Genomic DNA, 17,227 nt, shown 5'->3' on the forward strand with positions numbered 1-17,227 from the left:
AGGCAATAGCAAGTCTCCTATTGATTTTTTTTAATAAAGAAAACAGGGTCTGGCCCAATTTTAATGGCTGCTGCAAAGACCGACTCAATCTCCATTCATTACATATCCAGATTGTATCCTGCCCCTTCTGCAAGCATGTGGTTAATGGTGTGCAAAGCACAATGGTGATCCTTGCCTATTCATGGGGATCCTGCGTAAGAAGCTGGAGTGTAAAGAACAGCGGGCAGAAGCACAGTTTTGAACCAGTAATTAGTTCTGTATTTCTATTTGTTTATTAAATGGGATTGACTTTCCAGCCTTGATATATGCAGATCCATAATAAGCCATTTTGTTCAAAACAGCAGAAATTGCCCAAGAGTAACAGTAGAAAGTTCCTAGGGGAAGGAATGCAAGTGTTTTCATGTGACAGAAAACAGAGTACCCCATGGGTTGCTGAAAACTGTCACTAATGTAGGATAATGACTGAAGAGTGTTCCTGTTCTGTAGTAAGGCCATGGTAACTTGTGCATGTATCTGGTTTTTGTTGTAGGCTGGGGTTTTTTTCATAGTTCAAAAACTGAGCTGTAAACATAGGAGAATTTCAGACACTCCGAAAATGTGCCAAAGTATCATGACTGATGCTGAGATTTACTATTAACCTGATTTTTCTCACGGCGTTTTCATAAAATAGAACTGTCAATCCCCAAATAATCCAATCACACAAATGTTTTTGAAGTATTCCTTTTATTTTTAATGTATGCATGAAAAGTTTGTTCAAAGTGGAACCAAATCTATCCATTTTATTATGTATGTTTCTACTGCGCTTCACATATGTCAGAGTACTGTCTGTATATTCATTCTGTATTTCCATATGTACAACTCGCAGCTAACATAATCTTAATCCCTTTAAAATTTCCTTGAAAATAAATTCACAGATAATCCTCGCCCTCTAGTAAGACACAAAGAGAAGGCTTGAGGGGAAATAGGATGTGGGGGAATTGCTGGGGGAAAGAAGTGAAGTCCTCCATGAATTATGCATATACCACAGGTGTATGGTTTATTGTGATAACCAGGATAGCCCCATGGGTTGGGCAGGATTATAATTCAATTTTTACAAATGGGAAATCAAGGCAAGAGGCAAGTCAATGGCTTCCCAAGTTTATTAAGTAAATTTAATATTGCGATCGGGAATTCCTGTCTTTCACTAGACCACAAAAGTGGTGGAATTATGACGATCTTAGCAGTTAATCACTCCTTCACACTTTGCCATACAACCCAAAGAATAGAGAGGAGAACAGGGTATGTTACAGTGCAGCTCTCTTCTTGTTCCAAATGGAATTTGCCGAATGGCTAACTAGGTTCTCTTCTCTTTGTCACCTACATGGTCCCATAAATCGCAAGTTGAATTTGACCCTCTCTCACCCCCATGTTAATGCAAGTGGTGGGTTATAAATGGGTGGTATTTGTCTTTTTTTCATAATATCTTGGCTTCTACTACGTGGCCGTCCGACAGGGTTAATGTTCCAAACACGTCTGGAAAAAGTTCTGAGCAGAAATAGGACTTTTGTTTTCATATATTCTCAAAGTAAAAAACAGAACACAGCTTCACATCAGGTACTGTCATTCCCAGGATGTTGGAAAACTGTAGGAAAAAAAGAAAAACAAAAAAGCCACAATCATGATTCAAGGGATGGTGTGGATGCTTTAGAGCTTATTGTTAGCAGACAATCTGTTTAGCCTTTGAAAAAGGAGTTTAAGAGGTGACTACATTATATGGTGTAGTAGCTTCACTAGATAGACAAATTCAAATGAAAAAATAAGGCAATCAATTCTTCTGAGTCCTTGGAACAAATTCATAAGGACTAACTAGATGCATTCTTGTCAGACATGCTTTAATCAAGCACAAGTTTTGTTGTATTTAGAGACTAATTATGGGGCTAAATGCAAAGGAAGTTGAGAGAAACTTAGTTGCCTGGCATACACAAGATGTTCTAATGGTACCATTTTAGCTTTAGACTTTATGGATCCTCTTTATGCAGCAGAATTTTAATTTTCATTTTAAAAAGTACATCTTTCTAGGTTTCATGATTAGGAAGATAAAACCTGAGCATGAGTCACAGCATTGTTTTCTGAAGGGGATTGGAGATAAATCCCACAGTGACTTGTGATAAACTGGTCCTGGATTCTCTAACAAACTGTTGTTCTGAAAGGTGAAAAATGCTCGTTTTTTCCAAGCATTTGGATGCAATCTGAGGATGGCAAGTGTATACAGTATTAACAACTTCACTGTCAATCAGGGGAAATACCTAGAAAATAAATGCTTGTAATCAAAGATTAATTTCCAAGCTGTAGAAGTTAATACCATGTGGAAATGAGTCCTAACTGCAAAGTGAGGTTCCTTTTTAATTCAGATGAAGCTGCTGCAAATTTTCCAGCCTGCTATAAAATTCAGACAACTTGCTACAGAGTTTGGGTATGACTTATAAGTTAAACTGGAATTTGTTTAAGAATATTATAACATATTATTAGAAGAGAAATATCCTTGTGCGGATATATTCAAATTCATGTTGATGTAGATGGCCAAGAAAATGGCACTGTATGTAGGATTTAAATTATATTAGGCAGACAACTCGTATACTATAGACAATCTTGGGTAGAGGAAAGAGACCGGAGAAAAATGTAGTGGGAAGGTAGAAAAAAGTAATTCGCTGCCTATTTGTTTTTCACAATTGTTTACATATTGTGTTTCTAAAGACTTCATAAATTTCCTATTTCTTCAATTCACTACAAGTATGATCTAGAATAGCTGTGTTCTCTGAAAAATGGCTTTTTCTCTAGGCTGTGGAACTGTTACTGTGCTAGAGATTCTAATGTGATGGATTATAAAGAATTTCTAAAGAATTTTGGCATAAGTACAGACAGCTAAAGAAAAAAGCACAGAAAATGAAGTTCCAGGTATGTGCTCAGAAAAGGAGTGGAAACTTGGGTACTTTTCCTCTTTCCAGTTATATCAATAGAAGTATTTCTGTTGGCCTTGACGGATCTGGTTTGCAATTTTGTAGGACATTGGTAGCCTCTGATTCTCACAGACACAGCTAGGACAGGGAGGAAAAGAAAGCCAGGTTCCTTTGGCCTGGGAAATTCTACCAACTGTGTGTGAAAACTGCCTTTAAAATCAAAGGATGACATTACATGGGCCAAAAAATAAAATCACCATTACAAGCTCATAAACTCCAGATAAAGAATTTGTTACTACAGCTTGGAATCTTGTAGCACTTGGGAACCTCAGTTTTCATCCAGTATTCGATCATACTGAATTTTGCAGGTAATCTTTGTAACAAAGAACTTACATGCTAAGACAGTGACAAAATGGTGAACTTGGACAGCTTGGGGAGGTCAAGGTGACAGTAAGACATTTTTTGTCAGCCTGACAGGAGTAGTTTCAAGCATAACAGCAACTTAACTTATTGGAGTGTTGGGAATGTCTTTGTAGGCATCAACTCAGAGAAGGATGTTTAAGAAGGATTGATGGTCAGTAATTAAGTCAGTTTGTGAATGTGTATAGGCAGGTTCTCTCAAATATAAAGGTCACCATAAGAGTAGATAAAAATATGTATTTGTTTGAAATTGCAAGAACCAGACAGTCCAAGGTGGCACAAGGGGTCGTTCCTGAGTGAAAGGCAATTGAATGGAGGACGGGGGCTGTGGAGACCCTTAAAATGGAGGCATTAGCTTATGTTTGTTGTCTAGGGAAGGAAGAGTCATTGATAAGAGCAGGATATGGTTGTTTTCCTCAAAGACAGAAAAAGTGTGTTTCAGTAATTCAGTTGTTGGATGAATGGAGGCAGTGAAGAGATTTAGCCCTGTAAGTGGATAAAAAAGGTTGTGCTTGAGAGGTTATGCAGCAAAAATCTGCTAGATTTACCTGTAATGTGAACGTGAGGATCTATGGAGATATGAGTTTAAGAAGATAGTGAGAAAGGCCCTTCCAGGACATTTTAAAATAATGTAAATCTGTTTGCATATCTTGAAATTTAATTTAGTGTATTTAACAAGGTATTTTCTCCATCACATATGTACACATATGATATTTTGGCAATAGGATTTTTCATGAGAGTGAGTTTAACTGCTAATTATTTTTTCATTTATTTTTATTCAAAAAGAAGCATTTAAACTTACCTTTGCTGAAGAAAGCCAGTAAAGACTTACCTGTACTTTGCAGGCTAAAGAGCATTAGCTTCCAACATTGTCTCTTTCGTTTCTACTACTCAAAATTTAGCACTTCATGAAGACAATTCTAGAATTAAAAAAAAATTCTATCCTGGTCTAGAAAAAGAGAAGCCAGCAGTCCAGAAGCCTGAATTATGATTATCCTCTTCCTGACAAAAAGTCTTCCCTTGGGTGGTAGGAATTATTTTTGAACCAATTTTGAATATATGGCCTGACGTTCAAAAGCCCTGAATACCAACAGTTCACATTGGCTTTAGTAGGATCAGAAGAAGCTGAACTCTTTTGAAATCATGAAGTCAGAACATCTAGTATTTTAATAATACTTTTCTTCTCACCATTTTACACAGCCATGGTGTATCTATATAGAGGTTTGTAAGTTTGTGCAGTACTATCAAAGATTGTTTTGAAACCATTACTAGAAGTAAATATAACTACCAAAAATAGAGGGTTTTTCTCCTGTGTGGGGTACTGAAGTTGTGGAGAAATAATCTTACAAATTAAGGCTCCTCCTCCTTCCTAGTACATGCTGTACCTAGCATTGTGCATGATTAACCCTCGTAATTAACCCATGTAGTTAATGGGGCCTGGGACACAACCTCCCCACTCATTCTACTCATTCCCCATAGAATGCCTCAGTCATTTGGAGACCTTGCTTGTGGTTCCTGCAGCCCTGCTGTACTGACAGTGTCTTGCATTCACCTCCTGCCCTCCGATTCTCAGTTCCATCTCTTTCACCCACCCACTTTGAGAAGTGGAGCCTTGTCCATGTAAAGTAGATATAAAAAAATTACTGATCAACGTTGGTCTACAAATAGATTTTAAAATCATCCAGATAAATTAGTGGGAACCTCTGGTGCATTTCTGAGGTGCAAAACTGAGTGCTATCTGTTTAATAATTATTAGTAGCCAATCATAACTAAATTGAAACAGGGCAGTTCTAAATGGAATTGAGCATTCACACAAATAATTTTAAAAAGTTTAAGTAATAAAAAGTATAGCTTTATGTAAACAGGAAGGCAAACCCGTGTTCAGGAGGCCACTGAGCAGGCAGAGGGAACAGGGGAGAGCATGCCCTAAGCAAATGAGTATCCTTTTCCATATGGAGCAGCATTTTGTTTCCTGTGTAGCCCCACTGGAATAACTTTTGAAAGAGTTTGGTGCACATACTCTTTGTGCATAAGGTTCTCAAAATGCCTGTGTCTTGTCTGTCACAGGGGTTGCTGCCATGCTCTGAATCAAGTATAACACATCCATAGCAGAATCGTTATCCCAAAGAGTGTACATGCCAACAGAGCATTAAGTAGAGCAGTATACAACAAACCACCATCACAAAATGACCTGCTCAGCCCAGCTGTAATAAATATTCCACAGAATTGGTTTGGGTTTGATGTTTGGTTTTTTTTGATGGGGGATCATTGAGGAGGGCTGTTTGACTTGCAGTAACTGGAAGCTCTTCCAAGGACTGTGGGAGCTAAGATGGGCCAGTGGACAGGGCTATGTGAAGGAAATGGAAAAGAGAAGAGCCTTTTTGAGGTCAATAGGCATGCTTATTATCAAAGGCCTATAAGGACACTGTCTTCCATTTCCTGAAAAAATATTTTTGGCAGTGGATCATTCTGAAAACATACTGACAAAGAGAGGGAGCTAGTTTCTAGTAGTACCTTCTAATATTAAATGTAATAAAGATACCTGTTAAGTTTGTAAGTTATGTGAATTATGTTTTAAAAGAAATATGAAATGAAAAACTACTACAACAAATGCACAGATTAGTTAGCATAATTTTAAACTACTGATCAAGTTTGAAATACAGGAAAATACAAGAAAGTTTGTATTTTAGGTTTGGTTTAGTCTTTTTGTACTTAAAGATTTATCCAAACAGCCTTTAAGAGTTTTTGATGGCTTTATTTCTTTGAAGCTGACAAAGCTGTGGACTTTGCTAAATCAGTTTTCTTAACAGCACTAATCTTCCAGAAAATAGAAGGAACAGAATCAGAATAAACTTCTTCCCCAGTCTTCACCAGCAAAACTTTTCCTACAGCCTTCACCAGCTGGGTGCGTTGTGACAGAGTGCAGCCTGGAGAGCACTAAGAGGGCATTTAGAGAAAAGGTACGGGAGTGCCATTAATACTTCGGAATACTTTGACAGGTGGAGAAGCTGAGCCAGGCATCACAAGAAAAGAAAATTGCCAAGCTTTGAGGCCAGTTAATTATACCAACTTCTTTTATGAACAAATTCCATGCACAGGGTTTCTTGTTTGCTTTTAAAGCCAGATAGCAGAAGCAGCAGTTCAGTTTTATTTTGTGTAATCCAGTCTTGCTTATTAGATTCACAGCCTTAAAAATGTATGTATTAGAACTACAAATTCCTTAGGCTAAACCAAAATGAGAGTGCATCGAAGCTTCATGGCTAAGGTGTTTCCTAATGAGAATTGCTAGATCGCTCTGTCAGATCAAAGTAAGTAATGACTTACACTGAGTAATGACTAGTTATCGTTGTCTGACAATTATTTTCTGACCTGCATGAAATAAATTATTAGTGGATAGGTGCTGCTGCAGAAACACATTTTTTTTGATATGTGGTGGCAAGCTTACAATAGAGAGTGGAGCTGGAATAGACATGGCAAATGACCTCTCCTCATGCCCTTAGATGTGATCTTAACTGAAGAGGATTGGGGAGTGTGATGGTGGAACTTAGTAACTGTATTCCACCTGCTTTATGGGAAGGTGAAAAGAAACAAAATTTTCCAACACTCGCTCTTGTGCCTTCATGTAATGAAAATCCTGACTCTCTAAGAAAAGAGAAGCTGATACTGTGCATCGAGACTGCATATTCTACCACAAACTCAATTACACAGACCTGTAACTGTGCTTTCTCAGCCTTCAAAAGACAGGGGAGGAGGGACAAACAAGGCTGCAGGGATATTCAACATCTTGACCCCTTTTCATCTTGTATATCTTTGATATGGAGTTCAAGGCCTGGATTGGAAGCACAGTACATCTCACCTTAGAATCCTGCCCAGTCCTTGATGTTTATTTTGGGCTTTCTAAAGTCTCTCTATACATTATCTTTACACTGTGTTTTCGGCAGTTTTGAATGAACAATAATCAGCTTAGAAGCAGATGGGGTACTTGTCAAAAAATGGCGGGGGGAGAAAAGCCTCGGGGATGCTGGCAGTATTCAACAACCCAGTGTGAGCTAACATTTCAGAAAAACAAACCAGTCTTCCTATTGTTTCATGAGCCTTATCAAAATCTGCAGTAAGTCAACTTTCAGGCATTTTACAAGTCCCATAAGCAAAAACACATCCACATAGCTCCTTTGCAACAGCCCATGAATTAAAAAAAAAAAAAAAGCAAAGAAATGAGTGATGTGTTTATACAACAGCTATGTTAACTATTGCATGTCTTCTAACATCTTCCAGTATTCATTGTGCTAACGACCCATTTTAATAAAGGAAACCTTGATACTAGGTTATGCAGTGGATGGTTTTAAAGTTATGTTAAGACAGGTGTTATCAAGCAGGCTGATCCACCAAGTATTTTTAGCTCTGAATTTTGAGGCAGAGTTATTATTTGAGAAACTTGTCTGACTTGTCATTTGAGAGTGTGTGATTGGGAATACTGTTTTGTAGTGAGCTTATTAATTAAACATCTGACGGTCAGAGCATGCCAGGGTAACCTATTTGATCAGTTCACAGAGAATAACATTTGAAAAGGTCTTGTAAAAAATGCATTATTGTTTTAAAAGCTTCATGAACTTGACTTTTCTGAACAAAACACTATAAATTGTATTCATTACAGCTGTGTTCAGCCTATCAGGACATTGAAAAAGCCTTCAGAGCAATTGATGTCAGTTGGAGTGGATTTGTGTCTTTGGATTACTTTAAGTCAGTCATAAATGGCTTTATATTTCCTTTGCCAAATGAAACTTTTCAAGAGCTAATGAATAGGTAAGAATCATGTTATTTTCTTAGGGGACATTTTTTAGCACTGCTGCCTTATAACTTTATTATTGCTTTTTGTGACTACCATTATTAATTCATCTTACTTGTGCCTGTATTGCAGTATGTATGGCACAGTATGTAAAAGCTGATGTAGGTGGGTATAAAACCAAGCTTTTTGCAGTAAGGTACATAAGTTTAATGGAGTAGAAGCTCTAAGTTACTGCTTTCTTACTTCTATTTGCTCACAAATTTGTATTTAATTTCCTAAAGGGAGCGTTGCTGTCTTGCATTCAAATGACTAGTGATATGGGATGGTGTGAATTTGCTGGAAGAGCAGCTTCACAACTGTTGGCACCATATTTGCATGGTGATAGTGTGACTCTGCAAGCCTGTCCTTTTGTATATGCTGGTTTGGCAAGGAAAAGAACTGGAAGAAGCAAAACTGAAGTCAATGAATGAACTAATGCTGAAAGCTTTCACTCTATACTGCTCATTGTCAGTCACTGAAAAAGGTAACTGAAGGGACACTTCTGTGCTGCACAGTAAAGCAATTTCATACCTGGAAATCTGAATTTAAACTAAAATGAGGCAAAAATCTTTTGAAGCTAGGCTTTGACATTGTAAATATTTTTATTAAAACTGCTGTGAAGGTTGAGAAATCATGCCAACTACTGGATTCAAGTCAATGTACTATTTTACTTTAACCAGGCATCTTTGTAGTATTATGACTAAAACTCAAATCATCTTGTGGGCAGTATAGTGTACAGAAGATAAGTGGATAGAAAACACTTTCCAGCCCAGCTTCAATGATCTCAGCAGAGTTTAGGCCACAGGACATTTTCCAAAATATGATTTCCTGGACATGATCACTTTAGCTTATGCTAACTAACTTCCTAAACTCATATTTCCTTTTTAAAGACAAAATATCACAAGAATGGATGTTTTTGTGGCTTTTGGTTAAATCTAGACCAGAATCTCTCATGATTAATCTTTTGTACTCAGAAACCAAAAACTGTGAGAAAAAAACTGCCAGAATATACTTTATACTTGTTGGCAACAGTGCCAAGGGCATATGGCCAGTCAAAGAGAAAGGAAGAACAACTTAACTCTTACACAGCATTTTTACTCCAAATATTACTGAAGCTTTCAACAACAGGACAAGGCATCCAAATCATACCGTGTGAGGAGGTCAGTAACCAGATCATGCATTACTGCTTAATGTTTCCACAATTTATAGTTTATCTGTTTAAATTGTTGGAAGACTATAATCATCCATGTAAATAATCAGTTATTTTTTTCTTTACATGCACTAGTTAGCTGTAAAGACCTCAGTGCAGATACACATTTTACAGCAGCAGGTGCTGTATGAGAGTCATCTGCAGTAACCATATTGCTTTGTGCATTCAGCAGATAAATCTGATTTGCTTCTAGTCATTCACAGTGTGATATAACAATGATCAACTATTACTTTGTAAAAAAATTGCTATTATAGTTTTTTTTCAATTCATGTCACTTGCTAGTTTAAATCTTAAAGTAAATCTTGCTCTTAAGAGCAGTTGCATAATGGAAAGATTTCTGCATGTATTCTTCCACTGGAGCTTTCTCTAGCATTTGAAAAATATAGTGACATTTTAATGATGCTGTAAACAGAAATGTTCAAGCCTATGTATGCCATATCTCTTAGGTGATATTTCTCAGATAATGTAATTCAAAAGATCCACCAGATGAATGGAACAAGAGCAAAAGTTCCTCATAATCATCTAATTCTAATAATGAAGTAACTTCATTGTAGCTGATAATAAATGTAATAGTAATTGATGGGCAAGGGACATGATTTCAAGGTTTTTAAGATTCTATTTAAATAATATGACATGAGATGTGCCAGGGAGCTGTTTATAAGAAATAATACATGACAGCATTTTATGGTTGTTTGAGATATTTACATCTCATGGGCTCCTGATATAAAATTCAGGGCCCATTGAAGTTGATGCAGTTTTGCCTTAGACTTCGGCTAGGATTTAATCCTTGACTGGTTTAGGACCGGATTACCCACACACATATCTCTCAGTATATGTCCCCACTGCAGCAAGTTCAAATACATCAGAGGCAGACCATTGAGGTGTAATTCATTCAAAGGACATCACTCATCTGAGTCCTGAATTCCCTGAATTCCATCACTTCTACTCTTGAAAATTCTTTCACTCGGAAGTAAAACATCGTGAACTTGAGATTATATATAAAGTTGCATAAACTGAAGGAATTAATTTCACAGTATTTCAGCATTCCCACGTAAGAAATATTTTGGTTGTGTTTTGGAGGTTTGCAGTGGATTGTGTCCCTTCACAGGTTGAGGGGTGTGAGTGAAGGTTATTCTTCTTGACAGTTGGGAGCAAATCATACATGACCAGTATGAAGGCTTTGCCAATGGAGGGCCTAACTTCCAAGACTCTTTTCTGGTGGCTGCCAGGATTTCTAATTGTGACTTTTATTTGTGATATGAGGTAAATCATTGTGCTCAGTTGCCCAGGACTTCGGTGAAGATATTAGTTAAAAACACAAGGACAGTTTTCAGCAGCAGAGGTAGTTCTAAACTTTTTGTGTTACCCTCATGCTTCCTTTCTTTAACTTATGATTTGCATAGAAGTATCAGATGCTAAGGCACTGATGGTTAAAAATTTCTCACTGGGTAGTATTTTGTAAAGGATGTCTATGAGCTGATGTATCACATGACGTTACCAGGTATCCATGTTGTTACAGCTCTAACCGGTCAATTCTTTTGGAAGTACGCTCTGTTGTACTTGGACGTAACCATAAGCATACTTCCAAAAAGCCATGCAGAATTTATTTTTATTACTTTAATAAGTTAGCTGGCCTACTATAGTAGTTTTTAAATAAAACCAAAAAAGCCAAAGTCCTTTGTCAGTTTTTATTCCCACTGACTTAGCTTTGTCTAAATAGGGCTTTCTTCAATTTGATCCACGAAACTTAATGCTGGGGAGTTCCTCCTGCCCCGCTGCAAGGGCCTGATTCATCCCTTTCCATGATAAAACCTGCAAGAGAACAGTGCTGTTGGCCAGCCACAGGCAGAACTGGAAGGGTTCCACCATCCACTATCCGTCTGTAGAAAGGGGGAAAACCACTGCACCTTGTGGACTGATCAATGGCACCACAAATCATAGCTAGTAATGCCAGACATTCACACATCCGCATTGCTATTTCTTCCCAAGTTCCCTGCAGCTCCCAGGATTTTGGCAATTGTCACTGCCAGAGTCTGAGAGGCAATTGTAGGGCTTCTGAGCAAGGAGGTGGAAGTGGAGAGGTCTGTTGCGCTGATTGACGCAGCTTTGGCTGGTTGCTCACTTTCAGTGCAGAATTGCTCTCTATAGTGTGATTTGAGTGATTTAGTAGTCCATAGACATTTGAGTGTGAAGGGATCTCAGCTGGGGGCTCAAAATAACAGTTGTTATCTTGGCCTTAATTTTAAAGATCATCTGTTATTTCATACTGTTTGTTTCATATTCATTTATCCAAGACAATAATCAGATATGAAATATCTCTCCTTCCCACAGCTTTTTTTTTTTTTTTTAATAACCCATCGCTCAACAGTATTGTTGGCAAAGCCCCTCCCTGCAGGGAGCGAAAAGGCTCCCATGGTGAAATCCAAACAGCAGCACTGCTTCTGTCTTCACTTACCTTGAGTCTTTGGTGCTTGGTCCTTCCCAGCCCCTCTTCTGGGCTCTGGTGCAGTTGTCCTGCTTGTGCAGTGGGAGATGCTCAGCCCTTGAGCCACTGAGCCATGGCACGTGCATGCTACTCGCAGACAGGACCACTGTAAAAAGTTGGGTTCCCTCCCCTCCCATTAAATACCCCGTGCTGTCAGGTTGCAGTCAGCCAAAGCCCGAATGCTGTGATTTTTGTAGCTTTTGGTTTTAGCTTTGTTGGCTGAGCTTGAGAAACTGCCAGGTAGTCCAAAACCTGGAGTTTTTTTGTAAAAGATCCAGGAAGTCTTGCATACCTCTGACTGCATTTGGTAATTTTTTAGGTTTGTCCTACGCATCCTGGATTAGCAAATGCTCTAAATACCATCTGCCACCATTTTAAGGAGCATTAGGAGTTTTAAAAGCTTTTCTGAGATGATGACAGTAGCGAGTCAGCACGTTTCTGGTAATATGTGAGGGATGTAATTGCCTACAAAGCGCCATCTGAAGTAGGAGTACGTTTAGCCATGAGCATTGGAGCTTTCTGCAGTACCACTGAAACTGAGTGGGAGATATGCCAATGGTTTGGGGGGGGGTCATGGGATTAGGTCCTTATTGATTTTAAAGTAATTATTCATAGAATAAATGATGCTAGGTGACTTCCCAGGATTTTTAACATAGTTTAACACTTCCAGTACTTTTTAAGTTTTCAAATTTGGATATAGTGAACATCATAACATTTTAAAAAACAACATACTATTCCCCTTAATTAGTTTCTCTACTGTTATGTGTAAATAATGAGAAGGGATGCATTAAATACTATCTCATTCTAGACATCTGTAATGTGAATGTCTATGCCTGAACTGCTCCTCCTAGACTCCATTTTATAGTCACTGGAGAGAAACAACAGGCAGGATTCATCTAACCAGTTTTAGATGTCTACTTTAGGGTGAGATGAATCCTGTCCTGAAAGTGTCTGTCTCTCCCCAATGACTATAAAGGGAACTTAGAGTGCCTCGCTCAGGTGCAGGCGTGTATATTTGGTTAGATGAATTCTCACCTGGGATCTAGTTCTTCCACAGCTAGACATTTGGAACTGAGAAAATAAGTTGGCTCAGTTTACGTATTTAGTAACAAAGAAAAGCTATGCAAGCTTACTCTAATTATGAATGTTGCACACATTGATATTATAATGATGATGTCATGTTCTAATTCAAAATTCTTCTTGGAATGTAGAGTGTTTTTATAAGGAAATATTTTAAAATTGTTTTCTTTTTAAAAAAACAGATTTGGGCTGAAAGCCACAGGTAAAATTGCTTGGCAACAATTTTTAGAAAAATTCCGGGATGCTGGGAGCACCTTTGAAAACAGGCAGAAAATTCCTATGAGAAAAAAAGATAAGTAGGAAGTACCTTTTTTATGTGAGTAACCTCTGGTATACATATTTATTGAAATTCAGAAGCGTATCCACTCAATGGTCACCCTTGATTAAATTCAGTTAAAAAATCTTTTGGCAATGCTTTCTCTAAGCACACTCTTAATTTGAATCCTATCAAACCCTGAGCTTAATGAGGTGATTTATTCTTCCTGCTCTGAGAAGAACATAGTGAGCAAAAGAGGGTGAGACATGAAAGCATTGAAAAGACTGTCTTTTTTCCTCTTGCAGAGTAAATCCAGCTAGAGGAGATGAAGCTTTCTCCAGCGACATTCTTCTTCAGAAGCTGCGCAGATGCATCCAAGATGTTTATCCCTTTTTAAAGCAGGCATTCCTTACGCTTGATGAAGTAAGAGCAATTATTCTTAGGTGTTGCCTCGGTTAATTACTCTTACAGCTAAACATTTGTGTCTCATATCTGCTTCAAAGTTATCTGGTGGTTGCCAGTCTTTGTTTTCTGTTACAGCAGCACGCAGAGTCTGTTTTTCAAGTTTCTTTAACATAGATATGTGCAACTGGGGACTAAATAATCTGTAACAACCTCTCTGATAAACAAAAATTATTGACCTCCTACAATTTCACTGGAAGTCATGTTGGCCAGTTCTTTAATCATCCCTGTGGCTGCCTTTGAACTCCTGCTAGTTTTTCTGTATATTTCATGAAATGTTATGATAGAAATGAGAATTGGTGCTTTCATAGAAGTTGCACTGGTACCAGAAAAATAAATAATATAACTTCTCAGATACTGCTAAGTGTTCCCCTGTTTCTACATCCAAGGACTGCCTGAGTCCCTTGTGCCTAACATCGTACTGGCAATTTATTTATGCTTTGATTATATATTATGACCTGCAAATCTTTAAGAGAAACTGCTCCTTATAATTGAGATTCCTCTTCTATTCTGGCATATGTTCTCCATTTCTTATTGTAGGACTTTTATTATAAAGCTTATTCTTTGCTTGTGCTTATTCTTATTCTTCCCAGTCATGCTGTGTCAGTGGTTTGTTCTCTTCATCGTTTTACCATTCCATTTGTCTTTCAGTTATCTATGGTCATCTGATGTTTTAAAGTTTTGGTTTTTTTTTTTTTTTTCCAGGTTATTTGTCCATGTGCGTATGTATATATGTATATAAATATATATACAGAAAGCAAGCAAGCTGTGTTTACGCTGTTTATACACAGACACACACAGAGACACATGTATATCTACGTGTGTGCATCAAAAGGATGTATAGCACAGGGCTAAAAATCAGGCCCTGCAAGACCTCATTAGAAACAGACCTACCTGAGAATGGGTTATTATCTACAATTTTATGTGAAGGCTTCTGTTATCTGGTTCTGTTATCTATCACACTTGTTTGATACCTGCCATTTGCATCTGTGCTGTTCTCATTTCTTAGTCAAAATGGCATGCCGCTGGGCATAAGTAAAGCACACCGTTGCCTTGGGCAGCAGACTGCCGCAGGGCAGCGGCGCAGGCAGGGTCCCAACGCCTGTTTTGCCTCTGCCAGAGCCCTGGACAGCCCTGTTCACTGCTACTTCCAAGAGAGGCATCCAGATGTGTTAATTTGCAGCTGTTGACATCCCTACGTTGACTGGTACCATTGGTTACCTCAGTGTGGGCGTTATATCCTGATTATGAAGGTTTCACGGCCAAACCTGGCTCTGTGTTCCCTCTCCACGCTCTTCCTCCTGCTCGGGACTGTCTCTGGGCCTAAGTGGTTTGCCTCCTTTCATCGCCTACCGCAGTCTATCGTCAAGTGTGGTAGCTCCCAGAAAAGCTGATTTCCTCATTGGTAAAATGAAATGCGATACCTACTGGCTTTGACACTTAATGAAGAAGGTATGCTATGAAAAATGTTCAGTCTCGTGTGATCAACACAAGAAAAGTCATCTCGGATGTCATACTTCCTTTTCACACTGAGATCTGCATAGTAAGATTTAGCAAATACTATTCTCCCGGTCAGCTGCTGTATGTGATGTTCAGCAGAGCAGTGATCTCACCAGTGAACTCATCGTTAATGTCTAAATATGTGTGAATTTGTAACATTCCTAAATATTTACATAACTGTGTGAGTGGGTTTTCAGCTATTATGAAAAGCCCATGTAAACCAAGTAAAGACATTTCCTCCTGTCTTAGAGTTAACAAAAGTAAGTTCCTTGCTCTCCTTTTTTTCAGGAGGTAGAAATAGATTTGAACTTGAATGTCTCCTGTTCCAGGATTTAAATACAGTCATGTTCTTATCTAAAAGTTTTTAATAGGTTCATGCAGCATGCTTCTGATTCTTCATCAATCACTGTCCAGCCCTCAAGCAACTGCCTGCTCCCTTTTCTTCCAACTGATTTTTTTTCTGAATTGTTCTTGATGTGTTGGAGTCTGAAATGCTACTGGTCCTTACCTGTTAATTCATATTCTGAAAACAAAATCCCAACCTAGGAGCAGTGCTTTCTAATGTGCAAGCTAGAAATATAATGTTCCCTGTAACTATACTACAAATTTGACTTTAAAATGTTGAATCAGATTGACGTTTTATAAAAGGATGAGTGAAGCACCCTTTGATGTTCTTTTGTTGAGTCTTGCAATATTTTGTGATTTACTTTAAAACTCAGATCCTGGAAAAAAATAGTTATACAAGTGTTTCAACACCGAAAAATTAATAATAAACAACCTCTTTAGCCTCCTAGAATGTTTTCAGAAAGTTTCTGCATATATTCTGAAACACAGAAACAAAAAGGCATTAAAAATAATTTGTGTGGGCAATATTCAGTATAAATTAGTTGAGCATTTTTTAAAATTAAGTTATTATTATTACTATATATCCTTATTTTTATACATTCCAGTTCTTGATCACATGTGGTGCCTCAGTCACTTAAAGCACTGGCATTTCCGTCATTTGAAGATGTGACATCATAGTTCTTTCAGAGTCATATTGTTGCATCTCCTGCAAATGTAGAAATTTAGAATTGCAATATCAGGTTGTAATTTTTCACCTGCATTATTTAATTGTTTTTATTCTAGTCTCTTTTAAAAAGAGATTGTTCATCTCAGGGCAAGGATTTCAAGTAGTATTGGAAAGTCTCCTAACTCAAGTTCTTAATTAAATGCATCAGATTCATAAGAGAAACTAAAATGGTTTTTGTCCTGTGCTGAAACCTGGCTTCAGGTAACTTCAGAGTGTTCCCAGCATTGCAAAAAGGTTTAAAGGACCATAGTTAATGGCTTTAATACTATTTCTTAGTACATGAATACCTATTGAACATTATATCCTGTAGAAGACCAATTGGTTGTGATTGACATTTAAATTAAAGATAGGCGTTAATATGTACAGGATAAGGCTACACCTTAATCTGAGATACAGCATTTCGGAAAAGAAGAGAGATGTCATAAGTGTGTACATCCAAATACACTGCTTAGCAATGACTATACATCCCCATGGTCCCTGTGCACACAGGAGAAATTACAGACAAGGCAAATCTCTTTTGATGAAGGGATAAAATCAGTATGATAGGTAAAGTTAATGAGAATCAGAACTGTGCAGCAATTATTATAAGCTCATATTATATAATATAAACAGAGAGTGCTATCATGTGTTTGTAAAAGGTTTATATTTGCAGTTTGTCATCTGTCAGGTAGACTATAACTTGTGTGACACTGACAATGTTGAGCCTACTGTTGCATAGTTCACTCCAGTTTCAAAAGTAACTTCATCTGACTTTTTCTAGACTTCAGATTACCTTTTTGTGTTTAATTCTGGAATACGAGCTTTTGATAAAGAACTGTCTATCCTTACCAGCTCCGTGGCCCTCACAATGTACAGAACTATGCTAAAATGCCTCTCTGTCAGTTTTGATGGAATGTCATGATATGTATGTCCTGTGCACCAGCTTGTGTGATCAACCCTTTAGTGGACAAGCTGGATTTTTTTTATTACTTTGATTTGCTA

The 17,227-nt window shown here is 37.8% G+C and overlaps 1 protein-coding gene across 1 annotated transcript in view; it reads left to right on the top strand.

Annotated features, from left to right (window-relative positions):
• The window catches only part of EFCAB6 (EF-hand calcium binding domain 6), a 113,289-nt gene that overhangs the window by 25,827 nt on the left and 70,235 nt on the right, over window positions 1–17,227 (top strand). The window contains 9 exon segments of the mRNA XM_030041432.1: window positions 2,818–2,900; window positions 2,985–3,025; window positions 6,188–6,316; window positions 8,011–8,159; window positions 13,139–13,252; window positions 13,311–13,348; window positions 13,496–13,635; window positions 14,928–15,063; window positions 15,424–15,434. Of these exon segments, the coding sequence (XP_029897292.1) occupies window positions 2,818–2,900; window positions 2,985–3,025; window positions 6,188–6,316; window positions 8,011–8,159; window positions 13,139–13,252; window positions 13,311–13,348; window positions 13,496–13,635; window positions 14,928–15,063; window positions 15,424–15,434 (841 nt within the window).

Source organism: Aquila chrysaetos, chromosome 17 (assembly GCF_900496995.4).
Source record: "Aquila chrysaetos chrysaetos chromosome 17, bAquChr1.4, whole genome shotgun sequence".
NCBI lineage: Eukaryota > Metazoa > Chordata > Aves > Accipitriformes > Accipitridae > Aquila > Aquila chrysaetos.